Source organism: Microplitis mediator, chromosome 2 (assembly GCF_029852145.1).
Source record: "Microplitis mediator isolate UGA2020A chromosome 2, iyMicMedi2.1, whole genome shotgun sequence".
Lineage (NCBI taxonomy): Eukaryota > Metazoa > Arthropoda > Insecta > Hymenoptera > Braconidae > Microplitis > Microplitis mediator.
Window position 1 is genome coordinate 24,681,492 of NC_079970.1, and position 24,156 is coordinate 24,705,647.

The following is a 24,156-nucleotide window of genomic DNA, read 5'->3' on the forward strand; positions in this document are numbered from 1 at the left end:
TTTTTTAATATCTTTTTTAAGGTATAAAGTTATATTTTAGTGTAAAAGAATATTAGAACAAGGAGGGAATAAGTATCAAGCACATTGATGGGTGTTTAAATAATTTATAAAAATTTATAGGGACGAGGGTTAGATGAACATTAAGGAGGGTAGATTGTGCGATGGGCTTTAAACATGGTGAAAAATATTACCTTGCACCAATCAGGATAAAAGTCGGCGCTCGTTCAAGAAGTTTGAAGTGCTCCACGTGACTCTCGTTGCCCAAGAACCGTTGCCCGATTACTTCGCCTGTAAAAATAAAAAAATAAGGAAATGTTAGAGGAGCGAGAAAAAAAATGTATATATATAATAAAACATGATGGTAAAAATTCGTGAGTTAAGCTGCTGCTAGTAAATCGAGCGTCGCTTACGTGTAAAGCATTGCCCGCTCGCATGTACGCCAAGCATTTCGATTCGGGCTTGAGTATACACTACATTCCCCAAGTGTCCGATAAATTTGCGGGCTGAGGAGAAACAAGAGGGTTAAAAGAAAACAAATGTCGGTAGATAGATGGCAAGACCAAGGAGCTAAGAATAAGGGAGCAAAAGGAGAAAAAGGAGTCGAGTTTAAATAAATGAAAAATAAAATATAAAAATAAAGCTAAAGAGGGAGAACATGAAATATTCTATCGTGTACCCTGTGTGTACTTCCCGGCATTGAGTTATATTCAATTTCCAACCTCGGCTGTGCTCTTGAAACATTGATAAATCTATTATTTGTGTCTCGGCACAGCACATTGAATCAACGAGATTTTTATTTTATTTCGAGCCGCAAAAGTTATTTTTTCATACTTTTTTAAAGTTTTTATTTTTTTTAAACTGGAAAATGAAAAAGCATCCACAGGAGAGAGACAAATGGGAAAGGAATTTACAAAGTTGCGCGAAAATAACAAAAAAAAAAGTTTTTAAAATAAAAAAAAATAAATGAGGGTAAGACGAGAGTGAGTGAATGAATGAGCGAGGGGGTGCGAAGAAACAAAAAAAAGTATCAAGAAAAAATGGAAAGTAGAGGGAAGTGGAAAAAGACAAAGTGGTTGGTTCTTGATCACGTGTCGCTCGTAAATTAAGGTCGTACCAGCACCAATGCCAGTAGTAGTAGCAGCAGCAGTAGTAGTAGAAAAGAAAGTGCGCAATTTTGGCGAGAAGTAAAGTATGAAATTAAAAAGCTTTCCCGTTGGCACACGATGGCACCTCTGAGAGCCAGAGTACCACCAACCACGGGATAGATAAAAACCGCGAGATACCGATTATTCCTGGATGAGGGCAATTTAACCACCACATCGAGGTTATGTTCGTTGCTTGAATTCATTACATTCTGTATCATAAGCACCACAACCCAGTCTGCTCTCGAGAAATGAAAGCTTAAAAAAACCAACCAGTCTACAATTTTAAAATAATTTATTATGAAAAACTGGTAAAATAACGGCTAGCGAGGCACAGTTGCCGATCGGGACGTTACGGGCTGTCAGCTCGATGAATTAATACCCGTTGGGGTCACGGAGATCCCATACATATATATACTATCTGTATATATACATTGAATCGGTTTCAATTATCCTCGGGCCACTTTGCTGGCCAAGACACTCTTGATTCGGGAAACAGGTCCAACGAATTTACGGGTACACTAAAGTGTTTCCACATTATATACATCTTCCTCTATGTGCTACTGATATAACGAGGATCCCAGTAACGACGTCCATGTCATATATATATATATCAATGTCTTACGTATATATCTACATGGATTATGTAGGTACCGATACGCATATATACGTGTATATCATCGAGCCGAACCGATATATATATAGATATATGTATGCATGTATATAGATATGTACTACTTGAAGCATGAACAAGTTAAATCAATATCAGCATCTTAGCCCTATGGCGATCGAGCTGAATTTTGCGTTAACCAACAAGGAGTCGAGTATCCTCGAGAACTTCCTTCCATCATCCTTGAGGACATGAACGTGACGGACTTGCTCGAATGGCTCTTGGCCACGAAATGCCGTCGTTATTGCTCTCTGCTAAATGGATTAAAGTCCAATGCCAAGTTCTAGTTCTGAAGAGGACCATCCAGAGGAAGGTCTACTCTCTCAACTATCAACTATACATATTAGTAGATAGCAAGCCTTTGATGCTGTATGACTTTACTTGGATGCACGCTCTATCAGCTGCTACTACCCTACGTCATATGACGAGCTTTACTGTACATCGATTGCTTATTTTATTTTCATCACAAGGACTGCTAAATTGACGTGTCGAACGCGACGAAAGGGTCACTTTAACGGACACAGGTTTGAGCTGGAGCTTTCTCTCTGTACATATGTGTCTATCTATTGCTAGCAGCAGTAGCTATGGGAGGACGAGCTGGGACAAGTAAAGTTGCCAGACAGACTGGCATGTATACACTCGTCGTGAATCATCGAGTCACGCGAGAGTGTACGAGTCAACGACGACGACGTCTCCACGTCGAGGTCGTCGTTGTGTTGTTGTCGTTGTTGCAGTGCACTAGGACCGTGCCTAGCTGTACCGCCCTTCATCACACGAGCTCACACAATCTACTGCTATGTACACTCACTCTTTCATCTTTTGATTAATTGATGTGCCACTTTTTAAAAACTTTTTTAAACTTTATTCACTCAGTCGCTAAATTTGTTTATTCAACCTTTCATTACAAAAGTTACATGTGACATTTTTAATTTTACCATTTAAGCAAAATTTTTTATTAAAAAAAAGGATTAAAAAGTTACAAACAATCGAACGATTGATAATTTTAATTAAATTTTTATGTACCTGAAGATCGGAACGTTTTTCGCGGAACGAAAATGAGAAAAAAGAAATGAATAGTAAAAAATATACTGGATCTAGATTTCGGAAATGGTTCGCACGTCACCCGAAAATGACAGGCCACCCCCAATTACCCCTAAATTCGCTTTTAGACAAAAATTTCATAAATTATTTTCAGTTTTGTTGAGTGAAAAACGTTCCGATCTTCAGGGACATAAATTTTTTAACTTCCCGCTAAGAAAATTGTAAATTTTCAAAAATTCGGGAAGTTATTGGTTTTGGTCCGATTTACGAAAATCGTATTTTCATCAGATGTCGACGTTTTGAGGTCCTAGGAAGCTATTTTGACTAATTTCAAGATGATGTCCGAGTGTATGTATGTATGTATGTATGTATGTACGTATGTAAATACCTGTATCTTTTGAACGAATGAACCGATTTTGAACTTTAAGGTGTCATTCGACGCGGCTTGTCAATATCTTGAAGCCGTGAGAAATCGAGCTTGATCGGTAGGGCTCGTTCAGAGATATTCCAAAAATAAAATTTTTTAAAAAATGTTTTTTTTGGATAACTTTTAATGCACTCGATGGATTGATTCCAAAATCGACTGGGCTCTAGAGCTTTATAAGCCGCGTCGAATGCCACCTCAACCATCAAAATCGGTTCATTCGTTCAAGAGAAACCGTTGTCGAAAGAATTAAAAAAAATTTTTTTTTTTAGTTTTTTTGAAATATCTCAAAATCGACTCGATAAATCGAATTCAAAATTTGATCAGCTTCAGAACTTGATAAAACGCGTCGATTGCGACCTCAACTGTCTCAATCGGTTTATTCGTTTGAGAGATATCGTTGGAGAAGAAATCGTAAAAAACTATTTTTTTCGAAAAGAACGGCATACAAAAGTATTCACGACAAAGTTTTCAAGGAGCTCGAAAACAGCGGGAAGTTTTAGGGCTGGCCCGCAGGGTCAACCGATAGACAGATTTTTTAAACAGAATTTTCATATTGGAGAAAAGTCTTTTGCGATCCAATAAATTATATAAATTGATCGACTAATTAACTAGAAGAGCAAAGCTTAGTATAGTTTGTAGTTTATTGGTAATGGGCATGTATGAAAATAAATAATGAAGGCACTTATTTACATGGGAATAATTGGAAAATCGAATGATGGTGGTAGGGTAGAGCAGTAGGGAAAATAATATATTGAATGAGTCGATGGAATAATGTGCGTTAACTGTGATAATGACGGGAGCGTTGGTGGTGGCAACGATTGAGTATCGTCAGGGGTGTATTTCCTTTCCATATATCGTCCATTATTTGCAGTTTAATGAACGATTCTGAATAAATTGTGGATTCCGTGAGAATTATTCGAGCGATGCGGCTGATACTGCTTTATGCCCTGTTATTGGATGAACGACCGTCGAATCAATTGTACTTTACCTGATAAATATAACGTTCTGTGTATCTGACCGATTGTAATCCCCAGTGATTTCCGCGTATGAACATTCCACCGCATAATCCAATTATCTGATTCTTTCATGCTTACCATAAAGATGCTTAAGTACAGAAGTATAAAATGAAAAAAAAAAAAATATATATATACAGACATCAAGCCAATAAATAAAAATAAAAGGGTTGACTTGTTAATAAGTTGTTAATACAAAGAATAATTAACAAGGTTGACCTACTTTCTGGGAGTGGCTTTAAATTAAAACAATTGCATTAATTATTAGCCAACTGTTCGGTTGATATATCAACTGTCGTGAAATTAACTAAAGTAAGTCTGTTTCTACACGTTTCCCACTCTAAGTAGATCAATAATTAGTTGCATTGGGTTTCACATCAAAGACTTGACAACTCGAGCTGTCCTGATGTGGCAAGTGAGTAGTTTATGTCAAAATACACGGAAACGTAAGAGAGAAAGGGTTCAAGATTATATAAACATATATAGATGAATAGATACATGTACATATATTTACTCTAGTGTACAGTGAGTATTACACATCGTGAATTGCCTTGTCTTGTTTTCCCGGTACATTGTAAACACCGAGCACCGGTAGGAGAGTTAGGGACAACTTTGTGCACGTTTGTACTAGGCTGCTAGTTCTACTGCTACTGTTACTGCTACCACTACTCGACGTTCAATGCATAGTTTACAGCGTCCTCGTACTTGGCATACATTTATCTCTGTACTATAAAATGATGACATACAACCGCAGATCCGTATATTAATTGGCATATTCATGCTCAAAGAATTGCTGCGGGTAACTTCCGGAAATGTAACAATAGCAATCAGTGAAAATCAAATTAATGCATGTTAAATGTACACCGATACTTTTGTTTGTTTTCTTTAAAAGTTGTTTTCTATTGGCAGTACATAGACGCGCCCTATAGGTGGCGCTCTACGAGAATAATGGCTAGAGCAATGTCACCACTGTCAATATTAATCACTCGAAAACTATACGGGCCAAGGTGAATAGATGTAAGAGAAAAGGGATTTTAAAACAAATATATATATATATATATAGAGGACTGGTGAAGAGAACCACGGATTGGAAATGGCGAAGAATGAGGTCGAGAATTGATTATTTGAGAAATGAGAGTATACAGGAAAACTGGCTGACTGAAGTGAACTACTACTGGGATATAGGGAATAGGTTCGGGATGAAGAAGAGGAAGGGACATGATCAGGAGCACAGCTGGTTTATACCAATGAGGATGTCTCTCTTGTGACTAAGGACTTGGTAATTGCGTCGTCGTCAATGAAAGAGTGAATTGTGAAGAACAAGAAGGGAGAGAGTCTCAAGTACAAGCAGAAGAAGGACAATAACTATGAGAAGAACAAGAAGAAGAAGAAGGGTAAAAGGGTAGAAGGGAAAGCGTGATTGCGCCTCTTGTGATTAACGCTCGAGTTTCTTCGCCGATAGATTTTCAACGACGTAATACAAGCCCCAGGTCTTTTGCCTTTCGGACGCTTGTTTCGGTCCAACTTGGTTATTGTCCCGCGAGCGTGTACACACTGTTGAGAGAGTATAGCACAAGATAAAGTGAAATATATATATATATATATATATTCATATACATTTAGAGAGGGAGAGAAAGAATAGAAAAGAGAGAAAGACATACAAGTGGAGCTATTGCCTGAGGCATAGGATTTAACAAGCGGGGACAGGAAGAAGCCAACGGGGCATGTGGAGTGCCTTGGCATGATGACGTGAATAAATTGCAATTTGCTTCGTTTGTTTGTCGAGTGCAAGACGAGTCGACGTGCGACATAGCCCACACTGCGTTGCTACTGGTATTGCTACTGCAACTACTGCTGTTGTTGAGTTTTGTGTCGGGTTGTGTGTACTGTGTAGCTGAATTGCTCAACAGATACTGAGGACCACTGTGTGAGGAAAACGGCGACGTTGGTATGTTAAATCACCGCTAAAGTGCCCAAACGATTGTGGTGATTTGTCTCGAAAGTTTATGCGATGTAAAATACCTACGCCTCTAATGATAAATAACGTTGAAAAATTGTTTAAAGGGAGAATGCTGTAACAGTAGTTGCATTTTCCGAGATATACCGGATAAGCAGAGGTACGGAGAAGTGAACAATAAATAATAAAAAGTAAATGAGATAAATAAACAGGAATAAAGGCAGAGGCAGAACCTGAGCCAGGCAAAGCATCGGATATATAATGAAATTGGGGATTAAGCTCTCGGTGAAAAGAGGAAATACATCATCGAAAGTCTAGAGAAGAGCTTTTACCAGAGCGCTAAACAAACTGATTTAATGGGTGAACGGAAAAGAAGGAAGCGCGGCAATTGGCGCGAGAGTTTCAGAGTACTGTGCATGCCCAGTGCATCCGGCCGCAATAAACTGTTGCAATCGAGGCAGTCCGCGGGATAGAATTTTCCTGGTTCCTGTGCTTTATATATATAGATATATAGATATACTTAGAGAAAGGTATAATGATATAGTGTAGCATTATATATATTATATACATGGACCGTAAATGCAGTAGAAAGCAACAACAGTCGAATAGTATAGAAATGGGATACAGAAAAGAGATAGTTCGAGTTACAGTCGCGCAATTCTATCGTACATCAAAGCTATTTACCTCAAGTAAGAAAGGCAGAAAGAGTATGAAAGAGTTGGAAAAAGGGAATAAAAAAATAAATAAACTGCTGGTATGGTATACAGGAGTTGCCGTCGAGCTTATCCAGGCCCCGATCGCTTGCCCGATCGAACGATTCGTCCGCAGTTCGCTTCCTAATTGGATCGCTTTATATATCGTACCCCCAATGAGGAAGAACGCTTTTTCGATTTTTCTTGTCTTGAAACCACGACACTGTATAGAGATACCTATATATACAACTATTTTTCAGCGCTACATTAAAAGTCGCCACGGATATTCACGTAGAAGAAAGAAAATCGAATTAAGCTATAGCTAAATACATCGGAATTTTTTTTCCTCTTCTTTTTTTTTCAGGTCATTCAGTATTTTTTTTTTTAAATTTTTTATTTAGCTGGTTTTGTATTGAACAAATGGAACTGAAGCCGCTTTCCTTCCTTCCTATTATGTAGAACCGCGGACTTTTAAGCAGCTCGAAATATCGGTATGCAAATTCCCGGACTTGAAACTTTCCCATGTCGAAGAGGACTGTACATGCTCGCTCATACCCTATGATATACATATGGATGGATGTATAAACTCGCGGGCGAAACACTTTTCGTTGCCGACTGGTGCATTTCTAGCCTAGATAGATGCAGATATTTATATATAAATAAAAGTTTTAAAATAGTAGACCATGTTCGCCATACGGTTCGTCTCCCACGTCTCACTAGCAATCCTCAACAACTATCTGATGCTCAGCTCATCTCGACAAAAGGCGGCGATGCCAAAAGGGACCAAAGACCAGGTCAAGCAAAATGGTGTCTTTGCGCTTGCCCGATAACTGCTCTATCTTAGCTCTATACGTTAGAAACAAAAACTCTGTGTAAATCGAGAGCTTTCATAAATTTTTTTTTTTATTATTATTTTCATTTATATTTTTATCTTGAAAACTCAGTAATCATCATTAAAACGGCAACCTTATACTTGTTACATTTTTGTTTAACTTTTTTTCGAGCACTTCATCCATCAGAACAATTTTCTTTATGATATTAACGGTAGGAAAAAAAAAAATATTATGAGAAGGTTTAAAAAAATAAAATGAGAATTCGCAGACTGAATGAGAATCAGGCAAAAGCACAATTAATTTTCTGTATGAGTCACCTTTTAACTTTAGGTCTTTCGTTCCTCGTTTTTTATTTTTATTTCCTCTTGCTCCCTCTCGGCCACAATACACATCTGCCTTTTCCTCACTTTAGCTCTTTTACTACTCGTGCGTGGTGGGATTTCTGTCGTCCGTCCAGGAGTTATGAAAATAATATGGCACCTAGGTAGAAATTAAAATGCCACAGCTATAGTGGATTAAAGTAAGAGCGTGGGAGCGGGTGCATGGAAGTCTACCCGCTTCATGGCCCAAAGAGGGAGAGACGAGTTATTTTGCACGCGATCTCGCGTGCTGTCCAAATCCAAACGCACGTATATACACGTCTCTGCGTCATACGTTGTCGTCTTCTCCAACATCGCTTTTCTCTTATATTTTGTTGTAAATTTTTATTTATATATACATATATATATATTCCCCAGGGAGTAAACAGTCGAGTCGAGTTGAGTCGAGAAAGTTGATGCGTAGATGCGGGATCCAGTTGTTATTTTTTTCATATATTATGTGTATAAATTTCATTTCCACCCTCTATTATAAATCGCTTTCTCTTGGCTGTCCTTTTCTTTGGTCTCTTCTCTTCAACCCCCTAGTCTACTCTCTCCCACCTCGGGTGGTAATATTGTAATAACACGCGGTGGTGGCGCGGCAGCTTTATCGTCCGACTGGTGTATTCTAGTGTACGATACATTATTCTGTGGCTCTTGCATCCGCGTAATGCGCCAGCACATGTCTGCGGTTCTGGCTTTTATATCAACGTCCTCTATTGTCACACCTATCATGTTAAATTGATTTTATATTGTGTCATTTTATTTTTAATCCATTATATTATTAATAATAATGATAAAAACGAAAAATAAAATATCGGTCGTTTTAGTTTTTTACAAGATCAATTTTTTATTTTCATATTCTTACAAATTTAAATAAAATTGTATTACTTTTTTTTCTTTCCATACTCAAAATTTAATTTGTTATTTTATTTCATCATCAAGTTTTTTTTATTTTATTATACTATTTTTATTAGTTTCAATTCATTATAAAATTACTCAGAAAGTTTTCTCTCGCATGAAATTGTTCAACTGTAGCAATTCATTCAAACGAAATTCTTTATTTTACTAAAGACAGTAGTTGAAAAAATAAAGAAAAGAAGTTGATAAAACTTTTAACTAGACGACTTTACTACTCCGCAACGGGTTCATTCTTCCGTACTCTTCAAGACAATGAAATTCTTACAGACACATTACGCGTAATCACTTTTTTTTATTATATATATTTAATAAACGAAAAATACACACTGATAAATATTTTAAATATCTTTCATTATGCAAGCATTTACATTACCTTCGAAAATTAAATTACTAGGGCTTTTTTTTTATTTTTTTCTATCAATTTACTGATTAACAACAACAAAAAAAAAAAAAAAATGATGAAACGCGGTTTTAGTTACGGGAAAAATCGAGCTATTAAAAGCCACGAGTAACTTTATCAACGGATTAGTTGCCGAGTTTTTGGTTAAAAAAAAAATCTCATAAAGTAGAACGAATTTTTTTCCCATGTTGCCCACTGGATATTTAAACAAAAAATAAATAAATGAAATGGATTAAAAAAAAAAAAAAAAATTTGGCTCGCGGGTAATCCGAATTCGTGGAAGTGACTCGTTAGTCGGTGGAATCCAGTTCTCTTATTGCAACACAAACCGATCATCTAACGTTTTGTGAATAGACTGGACCCAATAAACGGGCATTCAAAACTAAAGCAATACATTAGTTTAAAACATGAAATGGAGAGCGTTGCTCAAGGCGATTCCCACGTGTACGAACAAGAAAGTATAAGAATGAAGAAGAAGACGATGAAGAGGATCCAATGTGAACAGGATGAGTTTCGTAAATTTCCACAGGCAGTTGATGCTGTTATGCAGAGAGTTTAGTCTCAAGGAAAGGGACATAGAACTGGTCTATACTTCTTAATGGCTCATGGACCCACTGGAACGATTATAACTCGCTGGACTCATTTACTCTTGTGCAAGTAGTCTTCTACATGTATACCACGCCAGAGTATCAAAAGTACCAGCAGCAGCAGCAGCATTAGCAGTAGCTATGTAGGTAACAGTGTTGAGCAATGTGTGTCGGAAATGGTAGGACACCTGAGGCCACGTCGAAATAGTCTCGTGGCACAACAAGGACAAAATGGAGAACGAATGTGAGCGCAAGCTCTACTCGGACTTTTCATTTTCCCAGTTTTAGGTGCTTAAGAGTAAATACGAGGACGTCGCTGACGACGAGCGGGAACGGGAGCGGGAAAATGCGGGAAAATTACACGCCTCGGTCGTTCCTCCGAAAGATAGACAACTGCAAAAACGGGGTTGCCAGTAGATGTGTGCTTCTATATATTGCTGTTACTGCTTCAGTATATATAGAAGGTAACAAAACGATGACAACCACTACATTGTGACGTTGTGAGGACGTTTTGACGCGCCAATAGGAATCCACGGACAGAATATAGAAGGTCTTCTTTTAGTATAATCCAACGTCCGGACAAAGTGCTCACCGTTCAAATTTTTTTCCTTTTTATTTTTTCTTTTATGTATATATATATATATATCTATAACTTTTCTGCAGTACATATTTCTCTGGTCTATTGTCTTTTCCCCTTTCATCTGGCCTGCTATTTTTGTCAGAAGCATTTGGGCTGGACGGCACTTTACAATATATGTAAAAAAGAATAAAAATAAATAATAAAAAGAGAGATAGGGTTTTAGTGTGCGTACTGGGTATTCACGAGATGCACTTTCTCTCAAAGTATTACCCGGAACTGGTTTTCGAGCGAGTTAAACTACTGGTGTATACGTATATATCGATATACATGTATGTTTTCTGAATGTATGAGAGTATGATTATACGAAGCCCATAAGCTTCATTAAGACCCCAGGGAAAAATGTGAGGATGAGATGAGATGAGGATGGTGGCAGTATGCTGCAGGACCGTACTCATAGAGAAATATGAGAGAAATAGTAGACGAGTTGTAGTGGAGAGACTGCTGGACTTTTGGATTTGGGCCAAGCTAAAATCGAGCCTCGGTAAAGACGATGGCTGGCTGCCCGGAAAATCCTCGTATCCAATGCCTCCAAGTCAGGGGGCATCAGACATTGAAGGATAAAAAAAATTACGATAGTACTAAAAATAATAATAATCACGATAAACATGGAAAAAAATAATGCGATGAAACAAAAAAATGTATATATATATATATATAATAATAATCACAACAGAGTATTGAACTCGATGGCAGGTGAATTCAAGGCGAAGCGGATATGTCTGATGCTCATATGGCGAATAATGCGGGAGAGATTACCGGGAAAATGCACGAGTTTGAACGTCAATACAAAAGACTTATTTCTCTGGCAAGCGTGTTGGATACATACCCTAGCCAAGCCATATGTACATATTGTATCGACAGATTTTTTTTCCATTCATCTCTGATTTTTACTGTTTTTATTTTTGCTGTTTCCTTATATTCTGTTGGTTACTACTCATGTACTCATACAACAGTAGGATGGTTTGTTGTTGTTGTTGTTGTTGTTGTTGTTGTTGTTATTGAATCCACCGGAGAGGTCACTGGCTTTATTCGCTTGTTAGTTGAATCGTATCTGGTCCAGACGCATTCAGCCGTTAATTATTCGAACGGGAAATTTCGAAAGCTATCTCTCGAGTCGATAGAACTTCAGGACGGCTAGTGAACCGAAGTAGATGTTGAGGATCGCCTTGAAGTGGAGGAGGAATAAGCCAAGTAAGACCAAGTAAAAGCAAGAGTAGTAAGAGTAAGAATAAGAGTGAGTTGAAGAGCTCGAGTTAGTTGCGGAGGGAACAAGTATAAGGCAAGTAAAAAATAATTGGCTGATCGTGGCTTTAAAGGGTCTGATAACCCTCAAGCGTGAGATAAGCCTTCTGCTTATGATAACCGCTTGTTCGGCAAAAGCTTATCAGACTTCTTGCTTCTCTTGATGCTTTGAACCCACACACTCATCACCCGAGTACTTTTTTTCAGCGCACCCTACTCCATTAAACGTCAGACAAATGAATTGAACCGGAAGTACGCGCACGCACATACACACACACACATCACCAAAGTCTCAACTGAATAAGACTCTTTTAGTCTTTACTGCATTCGTCAAAAATACTATATATCTACAGAGAAAAAACAACTCGAGTAGTTGTAAAACACAAGGGGGATTATAAGGATTAATGCCTCTTGGCGTTAACCCGCTAATACTTAATACACGGCCAACTTGGCTCAATCTACGGCTTTTTGCGGATGAAATATGAGATGATGCGGGCACGAGATATTGCACCCAAACTTATATATATATATATACATATTAAAGTCTTATATATGTAGGTGGATCTTGATGAAAGCAGAGTACAGCGACAGCAGGATGCCGAAGAGGTTAAAACGCCTGCGGGATACCACCAGATATCAAATACATTTATACACATCGATATATATATATACATTTTGTTACTTTATATTCATCAACTTAATCATTTTATACCAGTGAAACTAATCACAGGAAACCGAGTGCTGTGTACTAGTTACATAATAAAATTAGGAATCTCGAAATTGATGACTACCGGATGCTGAACGTCTGATGGTTACTTTGCGGTCTAGCTCCTACTGCTACGGCTACCTCGTTTTTTTTTAAAACTTTTACTTTGTGTTTTTTTTCTGCCTTCATTTTTACTCCGTGAATGGTAAAAAAAAAATAATAAATAATAAAAGGCACTGTAAAGTGAAGAAAAAAAAAGAAGTAATAATAAAAAAGAAATGGAAGTTGATTCGAGGTCCTCAATTTTTATACGGAAAAGCGCGTGGTTCGTTTGGCACGGCACCAGAGCGAAATGAATAGCCGCATTGAGGCGACGGCGAGTGGGAGTGTGTTGCTGATGGTAGAAGAGAATATCTCGAGGAACAAGACGACCAAGTAAAAGTAATATCCAATGTATATATAAACGTAGGTGTATCTGTGTAAATTTGTATAGGTGTACGGTTGTATTACGGATAGGAATTGGACGGAGAGAAAAGTGCTCGAGTCTAAGCTCTAACGATGAGCCATTCAGTAGTACGAGCGCATCGACCTGCAGGTTGTAGGCGGCGAGGTGGAAATACGTGTTGTAGGAAAATGTAAAAGCTCCAGTTGAACCTTTACCTCTCTGTCCCGAGTTATTCTCATCCTTTAGTTGTTCAGCTTCTCAAAGCTCTTGGGCCTTTATGTCTCTAACCTGCACACCACTACAGTATTCAGGGATTCTTCGATCCTCTGTCCGTTACAAGTACACTTGGAGAGAATGTCGAGGGCTACGAAATTGCTAGTCCTATCTCGAGACTCGAGTTGAGTTGAGTTGAGTTGAGTTCAGTAGACTAGTGCGGGTCTATTTGGCACACGGTTAATCCTAATGCGAGTAGTGAGGTGTCTCGAGCCAGCTCGGGTGTGGTTGAGCTGAGGATTATTCGTGAATAAGAGAGAGCAAGATCCGGAGAAAGATTGAGTACGAGAATTAACGGTGGAAGAGAAGACGAGGATGATGATGATGATGATGGTGATGGAGGAAGAGGGAAGGAAAAAAATGATACCGGGGCACGATGACTCGTAATGGACTAACTAGCTAATGTTGCTTCATTTTGCCCTCTTGATCCCTCGTCCCGTTCATCACTCTCTCTTCTTTACAACTGCTTTACTCCGTCTATAAAGTCGCCATTGCCAATTATCAGAGTCAACTGGTACCAGTTGACCCGGCATTTTTATATCTCATTCATGAAACCCGAGGCGTGAGGCACGCCCTTGGACTGTCTATCTTTCTAATGTAATATCTATCTGACGATAATAATGACGACAATGATGATGATGATGATGATGATAATGATAATGGTGCTTCAGTGAGTGTATGTCTGTGTGGTTAATGCCGACGGTTTGTAAAATATATATATGTCTACCTGAACCGAACTAACGCGTGGGCTGAAAATCTTATCGTTAATACCTTAAGGCGTGATTTCATTTGTCAGCGAATCGTGACGCACGATGGGCTTCACAAACAAAACTTTCAAACTCTTCTAATGGTCTCTCTCTCTTTTTTCTTCATTCTCTTCTTCTTCTAGACTTTAGACTTGTATTCCCACTTAATATATACTATATATCGTTTAGAACAATCTTCTGGCGTTGAGGAATCATCGAAACATCTTTACTGGATCCCGCGGCACTTAACAGCAACTCGAGAATTTCCGGTTTCGTGATTCTCACTCGTGAACTTGCTGTTCCGTAACACTCTCTGAGACTTAACCTTAACTACGTATATATACATCCATCCATCCATCCATCTATCTATATATATATATATGTGTACATGTAGCAGTTGACGTTAAAGTTTTGTCGTATCTTGGAAGACAAGTTTGAGTCGTTAAATGTCCAGTTAGATCGAACGAGAGTCACTGAGAGACAGGAATTTCCGGCTTAGAAGGATGAGTATAGCAAATGACTCGACTTGACTTGGACTACTTGGTATCGACGAGAACCACCGTCATCCTGCTTGCCACGACTACCAGGACAACTACAGAATTAGTGAGACAAAGATATCCTCCGAGAGATATAGAAACCACCATATATAGTAAGATTAACGTATATTCCTGTACATATATATATATATATATTAGGGTGGCGCAAAAAAACCGACTATTTTTTTTTTTTCAATCTCGCATGAAAATTTGTTGGTTTACGATGTTTTAAGAAGCCTCTCCACAAATCAGCTCGATAAAAAATTTTTAAGAGGTCGCTCACGAATTTTGAAAATATCGAAAATGATCGAAAGTAGGATTTTTATTAAAAAAATTTTTTTTTTCTCGTGGCAGCAATAGTTTATATTTGTAAAATCATGACTATGCTGAAAATTTCAGCCCAAAATTTAAATATTTAAACGGCGCTCAAGAATTTTGAATGTTTCCGAGCGCAGTCTCTTGGACGTTTTTGAGCGACCCTTAAATATTAATAATAAAGCTTCTCGATTTTTTCACCATCAATTTGCATGACAATGAATGGAAATATAACCCGAGAAATAGAAATAATAAGTTATTTACATACTTTTTTATTTTTTAATTCAATTTGTAGGTTTTTTCGCTTATTCAAAACTGACCGAATTTCATTGTTTAAGACTGTTCTGTATATTTTTGGGTATGCAAAAGTTATATTTAAGTGAAATGACAACAATTGAGTTATAAAAACTAATTCAAACTATTAATTACATATTATCAGTTAATATTCGAAATTCTTGAGCGCCGTTTAAATATTTATATTTTGGGCTGAAATTTTCAGCATAGTCATGATTTTACAAATATAAACTATTGCTGCCACGAGAAAAAAAAAATTTTTTAAATAAAAATCCTACTTTCGATCATTTTCGATATTTTCAAAATTCGTGAGCGACCTCTTAAAAATTTTTTATCGAGCTGATTTGTGGAGAGGCTTTTTAAAACATCGTAAACCAACAAATTTTCATGCGAGATTGAAAAAAAAAAAATAGTCGGTTTTTTTGCGCCACCCTAATATATATATATATATATATGGTTAGATACGGTTGAGATGGAGATGGTAGTAAGGGTGGAGGCTTTGGCGTTGAATTATGCCACGTATGCAAAGTGCAAGCTATCTTACCGAGTGATAAGGGAGACACGCGAGTTGTGCATGTCCCGTGGAATATAAGCGGCGACACTTTACCGTCGCGAATATACTCTATTCGTTCTCTTTGTCTTCGTCATCCTTCTTCTACATTCCCCACTACTACTACTACTACTACTACTACTACAATAGAGTAATAGCTAAAGATTTAGTATATAGTCACACATTGGTTCTTTCTCTGGTGTATCTTGCTCATACAAATGTGATCTAAACCACAGCCCGGAAAATTTGCATGGCATTTATGAGACCTCTGTACAGTTTAGTTGTATTGCTCTTATATATATATACTTTGGTATACAACAGCAGTGTCATCGGTGGTATTGGTGGTGATGGTGGCGATGCTTGATGCTTGTATTTGATAATGATAATAATGGTATATCCTCATTCATTCGCATAATGCGACTGGCAATTTTCAATTTGAGTTTAGTAGATCAAAGAGATTAAAGTTTATGATACGCCATTGATGTGTGCACAAAACTACTCACGGGTGAATGTTTTAAAATTTACCTCACTATTTTAATTCATTTAGCACTCGACATTTCACTGATTTAATACTCGAATTGTCTGTTGATTGACGTGTACCTAAAGATCGGAACGTTTTCCGCGCAACAAAAAAAATTGGAAAGTAAAAAATTTTATGGATGACTAAATTTCAGAAATTTTTCGCAAATAGATGCTGGTATTTCAGCCGAAAATCTTCGGCCACCCAACTTCCGGAACTACCTCTTAGGGGATACGCTACCGAACCTCTTTCTCAGAAAAATAAACGGGACTATCTCTGCTCTGTCATGACGAAACGACGTATCTCAAAAATTATAGTTTCGAGAAAATAGCGTTTAAAGTTTTAACAGAACTTGAGTACACTCTCTAAACATGAATAAGTGAAATAAGTGAATATTCACTAATTCTAAGTGCCAATCGAACCACTTTTTGAAATAAGTGGTTCGGTTTGCACTTGGAATTAGTAGATATTCACTTATTTCACTTATTCATGTTTACAGAGCAATTTAACAGAAAAATTAATTTCTGTTATGACAAAACGTTGTAACTCGAGATACGTTTTTTTGTATCGTAAGAAACTAATGGTTATTTTGATAAATAGATGAAATTGTTATGACAAAACGCTTTAACTCGAAGAATTAAATTTCCAATGCAAAAAGATACGTTTTTTTTCATTTCTTTTATACGCACATTTGATCAATATTATTGGCATAATTAATTAAATTAGTAAAATTTTGATGATACCCTATTATTAAGTGACACTAAATAAACCTTTTTAGCTTTGTTACGACAAAACAGCGTATTTCGAGATACGTCTTTTTTTCATAACAGGACAGAATCTTTGTTGCACTCGTTGAGTAAATGATAATTTTAAAACAATTTTTCTCTGAGACGAATTAGAATTTTTGAAAATACGAAATTTCTAGCCCTCTGTTAAGGTTTTAAAAAACGCTAAAGACTATCTATTTTAGATTTCTAGTGTTGGTCTGTAAATTAAATTGAATTGAAAATCGGGTACCGTTACCCCTTAAGCTGTCAAATTACATAATTTTTTTTTTCATTTTCGTTGCGCGAAAAACGATCTGATCTTCAGGTACACTGATTGATGAATTATAAATAGATTTATAAATAGATTATTTTATTGGAAGAAAGCAAGAGAGATGTTTATTTTTTTTTAAATATTAACAGTCGCATTAAATGAATTAACCAGAGCTTCTCGTTCCTTTGAATTTATGAATATTTCATATACACATATATATAGATATAACTATATATATATGTAGAACCGTAAATCTTGTACAGGAACCATCAGAGCTTATTGCATCTACATATTAAATTATAAAGTTAGATATGTGTGCATCATACTCCGCGATGATACATCTCTGATGTACGCTTATTAAATTTTGCATTATCAAATTGACCAAATCAATATCAGTCCGTTTTAATTAAAAATTTTTTAAATTTTATTTACTTCCTATTTGATTTTTATCGAGCTCCATTCAATGAACGAATAATAATATTTAATAAATGGTTGAAACTAATTTTGGATTAAACCGTAGCTTGTCTTAATAAATTTAAGTTTGTCATTCTCTTGTGTTTATGAACGAAATGACATTTTTCGGTTTATAAATACTTCAGAAACCCACCTGCCATGTTCATGTTCATATTTAAATCTTGCGCGGCTAGAAAACTACAGACAAAAATATATTTTCTTCAACAATTTAATCGATTTATAAGTTAAATTTATAAATTCTCACTGTAACTGAGGAATAAAAATAAACTGGATGGATTATACGCAGTTTCATAAAAATAATTTTTTTGTAGCCAGAGTGGGTTATAAATAGGAATGAATATAGGAATCACGTTCTGAGTTTTTATGATGAAAAAATAGTAAAAGGGATGGATATTTTTATCTTTAGAGCTTCGTTATTTGTTTATTCCTTTTATATACATACATTTTAATTAGGTATAAAAAATGAATTTAAAAAAAGCAATAAGTATTTACTATGATTAGACAGATGCTCGCGTAGAAATGATAATTACGATTCAACACCAGTGCAAATACTCGTACGTTCAAAAGCTCAAAACGCTATAGAACTCGGTGTGTACGGCTGGAATATATACAACCACTGCACAATATGTATATTAAGTTGAGGCGTAGGTAATATTAAATTGCAACGACGGTAAAAAAAAAATAATAATAATAAAAAAGTTAGTCGCGTAGTCAGCGAACCCTCAGGGCTCTTTACTTCCATAATACAGGAACTGCAAACGCAGAATATCTCGCAATTTGTATCCGTATGTATGTATTATTATTATATATATATATATATGAAACTGAAAATCTAAATGCCACGGCTGTAACTTGCAAAAGGTTGACGAGCGTAACGAGCTGTTCAAACTTTCTTTTGACAATTTATTTTATCGAAATTAATTATAATAATAACTTTGTATACGCACGCTATTAAACTTTTTCAAGTACTGTCATAAAATGAAATATTTTTAAAATAAAAATGAATTGGAATTTTTTTGCAATCATCATCAGAATAATTGCTCATTAAACTGATTCAAAAAATCGACTATTTTTATTTTCAAAAATCGAATGGAAAATAATGTTCGAGATGACGAAAAAAAAATACTGTCAAAGTTTGAGCTCTTAATATTAATATTAACAACTGCCTCATCGCAATTTTTGATTTTCCATTTAAATAACATGGGAAAAATTTTTTTTAAACTTTGGAATTTTATAACTCATCAGCAGATCATTTTATCAAAAAAAGACCGATATGTAATTTTGTAGGAAATTGAATGCTCTACAAAAAAGGTCTCTTATTGTTTTTAGATAAATTTGATTTTTCAAAAGTTATTCGAGGTAAAAGTTGGATTCATAGTAAATTTTAGTATTTTTGACTTTTTCGGCGAAATTATCAGACTTATCTTAAAATGTTATAGAACCTTTTTTGTAGATAATTTCATTTTCTACAAATTATCTATTGAAAAGTTTTTCAAATTTTTGAAAGTTCTTTAGTTATTTGCATTTACATTTTAATTCGTTCCAAAAAATCGTATTCTGGTCGATTTTATTTACTTACTTTGAAACGCGAATAACTAAAGCACTTTCAATAATTTCGAAACCTTTATAACAGATAATTTGTAGGAAATAAAACGATCTACAAAAAAGCTGCTGTAACATTTTAAGATAAGTCTGATAATTTCGTCGAAAAAGTCAAATAATACTTAAATTTACCATGAATCCAAATTTGACCTTGAATAACTTAATAAAAATCAAATTTATCAAAAAATGATAAGAAACCTTTTTTGTAGAGCATTCAATTTTCTACAAAATTATATATTAGTCTTTTTTTGATAAAATGATCTGCTGCTAAGTTATAAAATTCCAAAGTTTAAAAAAAATTTTTCCCATGTTATTTAAATGGAAAATCGAAAATTGTGATGAGGCAGTTGTTAATATTAATATTAAGAGCTCAAATTTTGACAGTATTTTTTTGGTCATCTCGAACATTATTGCACGCCTCGGAAGCGAAGCGGAGAGGTTGTGCTTTATAACCGACCTGTCAAGGTCACACGATTTCCACTCATTAAAGTGCATATATTTTTTTTCTATTACTCTTACACATTATGAAAAACACATCAATATAAAGCTGAAACACTAATAAATAATCCTCATACTTTTTTTAATTTGTCTAATATGTATTAATATAAAAAAAAGTTCATTAAAAAAAATTTATCGTGGACGTCCATTAGTCTGTGGTTAAAAAAAACGGCGTGGTACGGATATCTCGAGAACGACTTGACGAAACTACTTAATTTTTTTTTCAAAATTTTCAGAAATAAGCAAAGAAGGTTCCTTTCGAAAATCACTACTGTAGGCCTTCTCGTTTTTTTAAAAATAAATCATTACGGTTAAAACCGGCAATCTTACATGTAAACAAACACACACTGCCGCCATTTTTCATTAGGAATGTTCTCCTTATTTATTTTTTTTTTTACTTTTATTACCGTATATTTACCATGGAAATTTCTATGGGAAAAGAGCGGGATATTCAATTTTATTCGAAATTTAACTTTTAAAAAAAAACATAACATGAGCGTTCGAGGCGTGCACTTTTGGATTTTCCAAATTTTTTTCGATATAATTTTTAAAAATAAAAGTAGTCGATTTTGTCAATCAGTCTATGCTCATGTCAAAGAAATAACAACGTTTATTTTCTAAAAAAATATATTATTTTATTTTTTAATTAAACGCCGTATGCATTTTGTTCATTACGTTTTTTCTTTTTTATCATATTACGTTATTTTTATCGTGCACTCATTGTTCGTTTTTATTCACTTTAATAGCGAATCAATAGACTGCAGATATAGAGTTGAGGCGGACAGGTAAAAAATAGTATAACGGAAGGCGTGGTATATATAAATGCACGTATGTGTGAGTGGAAATTTTCATATGATGGATCGACCACGAAACGCAACAACCGACGAAGATTGTCATGACGACAAATCGTTTGAATTATCACGTTTCTGAAATATACGTACGCGGATAAAGCTATTTATTCTTGAGTACATATATGTCTAATCGATTATTTCTCGCGCAGTGGAAAAAGGTGACACAAGGTGTGAAAAAAAAAAGATAAAAAAAATAACTGATAATAAAATAAAAAAAATAAAAAATATATTTAAATAACAAAAAAAAAGTTATTCTATAAATAAAACCGTTGATTTCAATTTCTCATCAATCAGCTACACTTATCAATCAATTCACAGCTCAAACTAGCTGATAAGTATTTCACCAGACAATACAACAATAACCGTTGAAATATATATACAATAACTGAATTTCGCTGTCTGCAGCTTGTCGACGAGTCATCAAAAATTTTCACACTACATGTCACTGAATAAAAACACTGAAAAAAAAATTTTTTTCGTGGAAAAAAAAAATCGCTTTGCCGCAATAACGAAATACAATTTTATCCGGCGAGGGAAAATTGACCACTCGCCGAAATCCTGTCAGTGATAGGGACCGTTTGATTAATCTCGTTTCGTGATAGAGAGTTGAATAGAATATACCGAATATATATATATATCTTTCTCTCTCTTTATATATAGATATATTTGTTATAGATAGATTCATTGGATTGCTATATATTGAGCACTCGAGAACCTTTTGTCGATTGTTTGGTCAACTTGTGTAGCTACTGTACCGAGCCAATAACAAGCAAGAGCAACATGCTCTACTTCTCTCCAACTACAACTGTCTCCACTAAATTTTCCTCTCATGCAAAATGTAAAGAAATTCAAGGAAAAAATATATAAATAAATAACCAACAGAGTACAATATATCAGATAAGAGGAGCTACACGGAGAAAAATGTTGGTTCAAAACCTACTAATTTTTATTATGCTGTCGACGAAACTTGAAACAGTAAGGGAAGCATCCACAAAATTATTATGCTCATACGAAAAATTATTATGCTGTATCATAATACTTACTACGCGCGAGACACTTATCGATAAGATTTAATAAAAATTACTTCCATACATTATAATAATTGTGATGCGGCATAATAATTTTTCATAAGAGCATAATAATTTTGTGGATGCTTCCCTTACTGTTTCAAGTTTCGTCGACAGCATAATAAAAATTAGTAGGTTTTGAACCAACATTTTTCTCCGTGTACTGATGCCCGGTATAAATAACTCTCTCCTGCCATCGTAAACTTGAATCATTAATTAATTACGTAATATATTAATGATGGTTATGTGAGTAGGGTGTGAGGGTGTGAGGGTGCGAGGGCGTGAGGACGTGAGGGCGCCTTGTCAATTGAGTGTACGGGGCTTGACCTGAACCGTCGTCATTCCAGCATAGCATCCATTGGGGTCAGGTTTCCCTGTGCTGTGCTGGTTGGTAGCCCAACTGGTAGCCCAACAATTTCAAGCTACCTCTACAACTCTAACCACGTCGGTCCCATGTGTACGGTGAGCCACGGCGGAATAGAAAATAGATGTTAAAAATTAACACACACTCGGAATTGACAACAAGTGTCGAAAGTAAATTTCGCTAGACGCTTGTCCCAATAGCTGTACATTTTACAGTAAACATGTCTTTAGTTATGTAAACCTTACATATATAGTTATAGTATAACTTGTTATATGAATAAATATTGTCATATGGTCGTTAACCTCTTCGTTGACATTATATTTATATAAGTATATATATATATATTTGTGTCGATAGACAGAGATTTCCCTACACAATTTCTAGCACGCGAATAACGTTGTATATGCAAGGCATATTTACCGTGACATATATCCCGTTAGCATAATCCATACTTGATTCAGAGAAGTATATAGAATACCATGCAAATTGTTAAATATATATATATATATTTGCGATAATGTATTATGAGAGACCTTTAAGTTATTATTACTATACATCCTTCCTTTTCTTTATTCAAATAGCTTAAACACTTTAACTGTAATAACTTCGACTTGATATTTTGTCCTTTTGTAGATTTAAATATTTCCTGGGTAAAATTTTGATAATAATTTTAACTCGGATAATTTATTGAGGCATTACTTGAGAAGATACAATAGGTTAATTAGATCCCGAGTCGAAATATTAGACGTAAATTGAAAGTTTTGAACGTAAATTGAACATTTTGAACGTCCATTGAATATTTTGAACGTAAATTTAATATTTTGAACGTAAATTGAACGTTTTGAACGTAAATTGAACATTTTGAACGTAAATTTAATATTTTGAACGTAAATTGAACGTTTTGAACGTAAATTGAACATTTTGAACGTAAATTGAATATTTTGAACGTAAATTTAATATTTTGAACGTAAATTGAACATTTTGAACGTAAATTTAATATTTTGAACGTAAATTGAAAATTTTGAACGTAAATTGAACGATTTGAACGTAAATTGAACATTTTGAACGTAAATTAAATATTTTGAACGTAAATTTAATATTTTGAACGTAAATTGAACGTTTTGAACGTAAATTGAACATTTCGAACGTAAATTGAATATTTTGAACGTAAATTGAACGTTTTGAACGTAGATTGGAGTATCATGAATTGAAAACATATTTATCATAAAACTAAAACTTATTTATACTTCCAATAAGAAAACATAAGCATACCAAAAAATTTTTTTCATCGATTTTGTACTCCTGGATTATAATAACGTCAATTCCCTAAAATTTAGTCGTCCGCTTTTCTGGCTCTTAAATAAAGAATTCGTATTTTTAAAAAAAATTTTTTTCAGTTTCATACTTCTATCTTTAACACTATATATGTATATCTGTTCATATATTATGATATCAAGGTGATGAAAATTATGTACCTGAAAATCGGAACGTTTTTCGCGGAACGAAAATAAAAAAAAAGAAATGAAAAGTAAAAAATCTACTGGATCTAGATTTCGGAAATGTTTCGCAAGTCACCCAAAAATGACAGGCCACCCCCAACTATCCCTAAATTTGCCTTTAGACAAAAATTTCATGAATATTTTTCATTTTCGTTGCGTGAAAAACGTTCCGATCCGCAGGTACATTGAAAATTGTGATTACAATTATTGAAATAAATTAATTAATGTTATCATTAAACTAAAATCATAACTCGTGAAATTCCCAATTTTTTATGAACCAAAATACAAAAAAATCGTTCAATTTACTTTCAAAACATTAAGAACGTTCAAATTACGTCTAACATTTCGACCCAGGATAATTTAATATATATTTAAAAAATGTCTGAGATAATATTTAATTATTGAATCGCAGGTTATATAATTTAACAGTAATCTAGTTATTTTATGTGTGTGA

The 24,156-nt window shown here is 35.0% G+C and overlaps 1 protein-coding gene across 2 annotated transcripts in view; it reads right to left on the reverse strand.

The window, feature by feature from the left end:
- The window catches only part of LOC130664265 (semaphorin-1A-like), a 110,834-nt gene that overhangs the window by 34,013 nt on the left and 52,665 nt on the right, over nt 1–24,156 (reverse strand). For both annotated transcript variants that reach the window (XM_057464142.1, XM_057464141.1), the window contains exon 3: nt 192–288. In XM_057464142.1, coding sequence (XP_057320125.1) covers nt 192–288 — 97 coding nt within the window. The remainder of the gene's footprint in view (nt 1–191; nt 289–24,156) is intronic.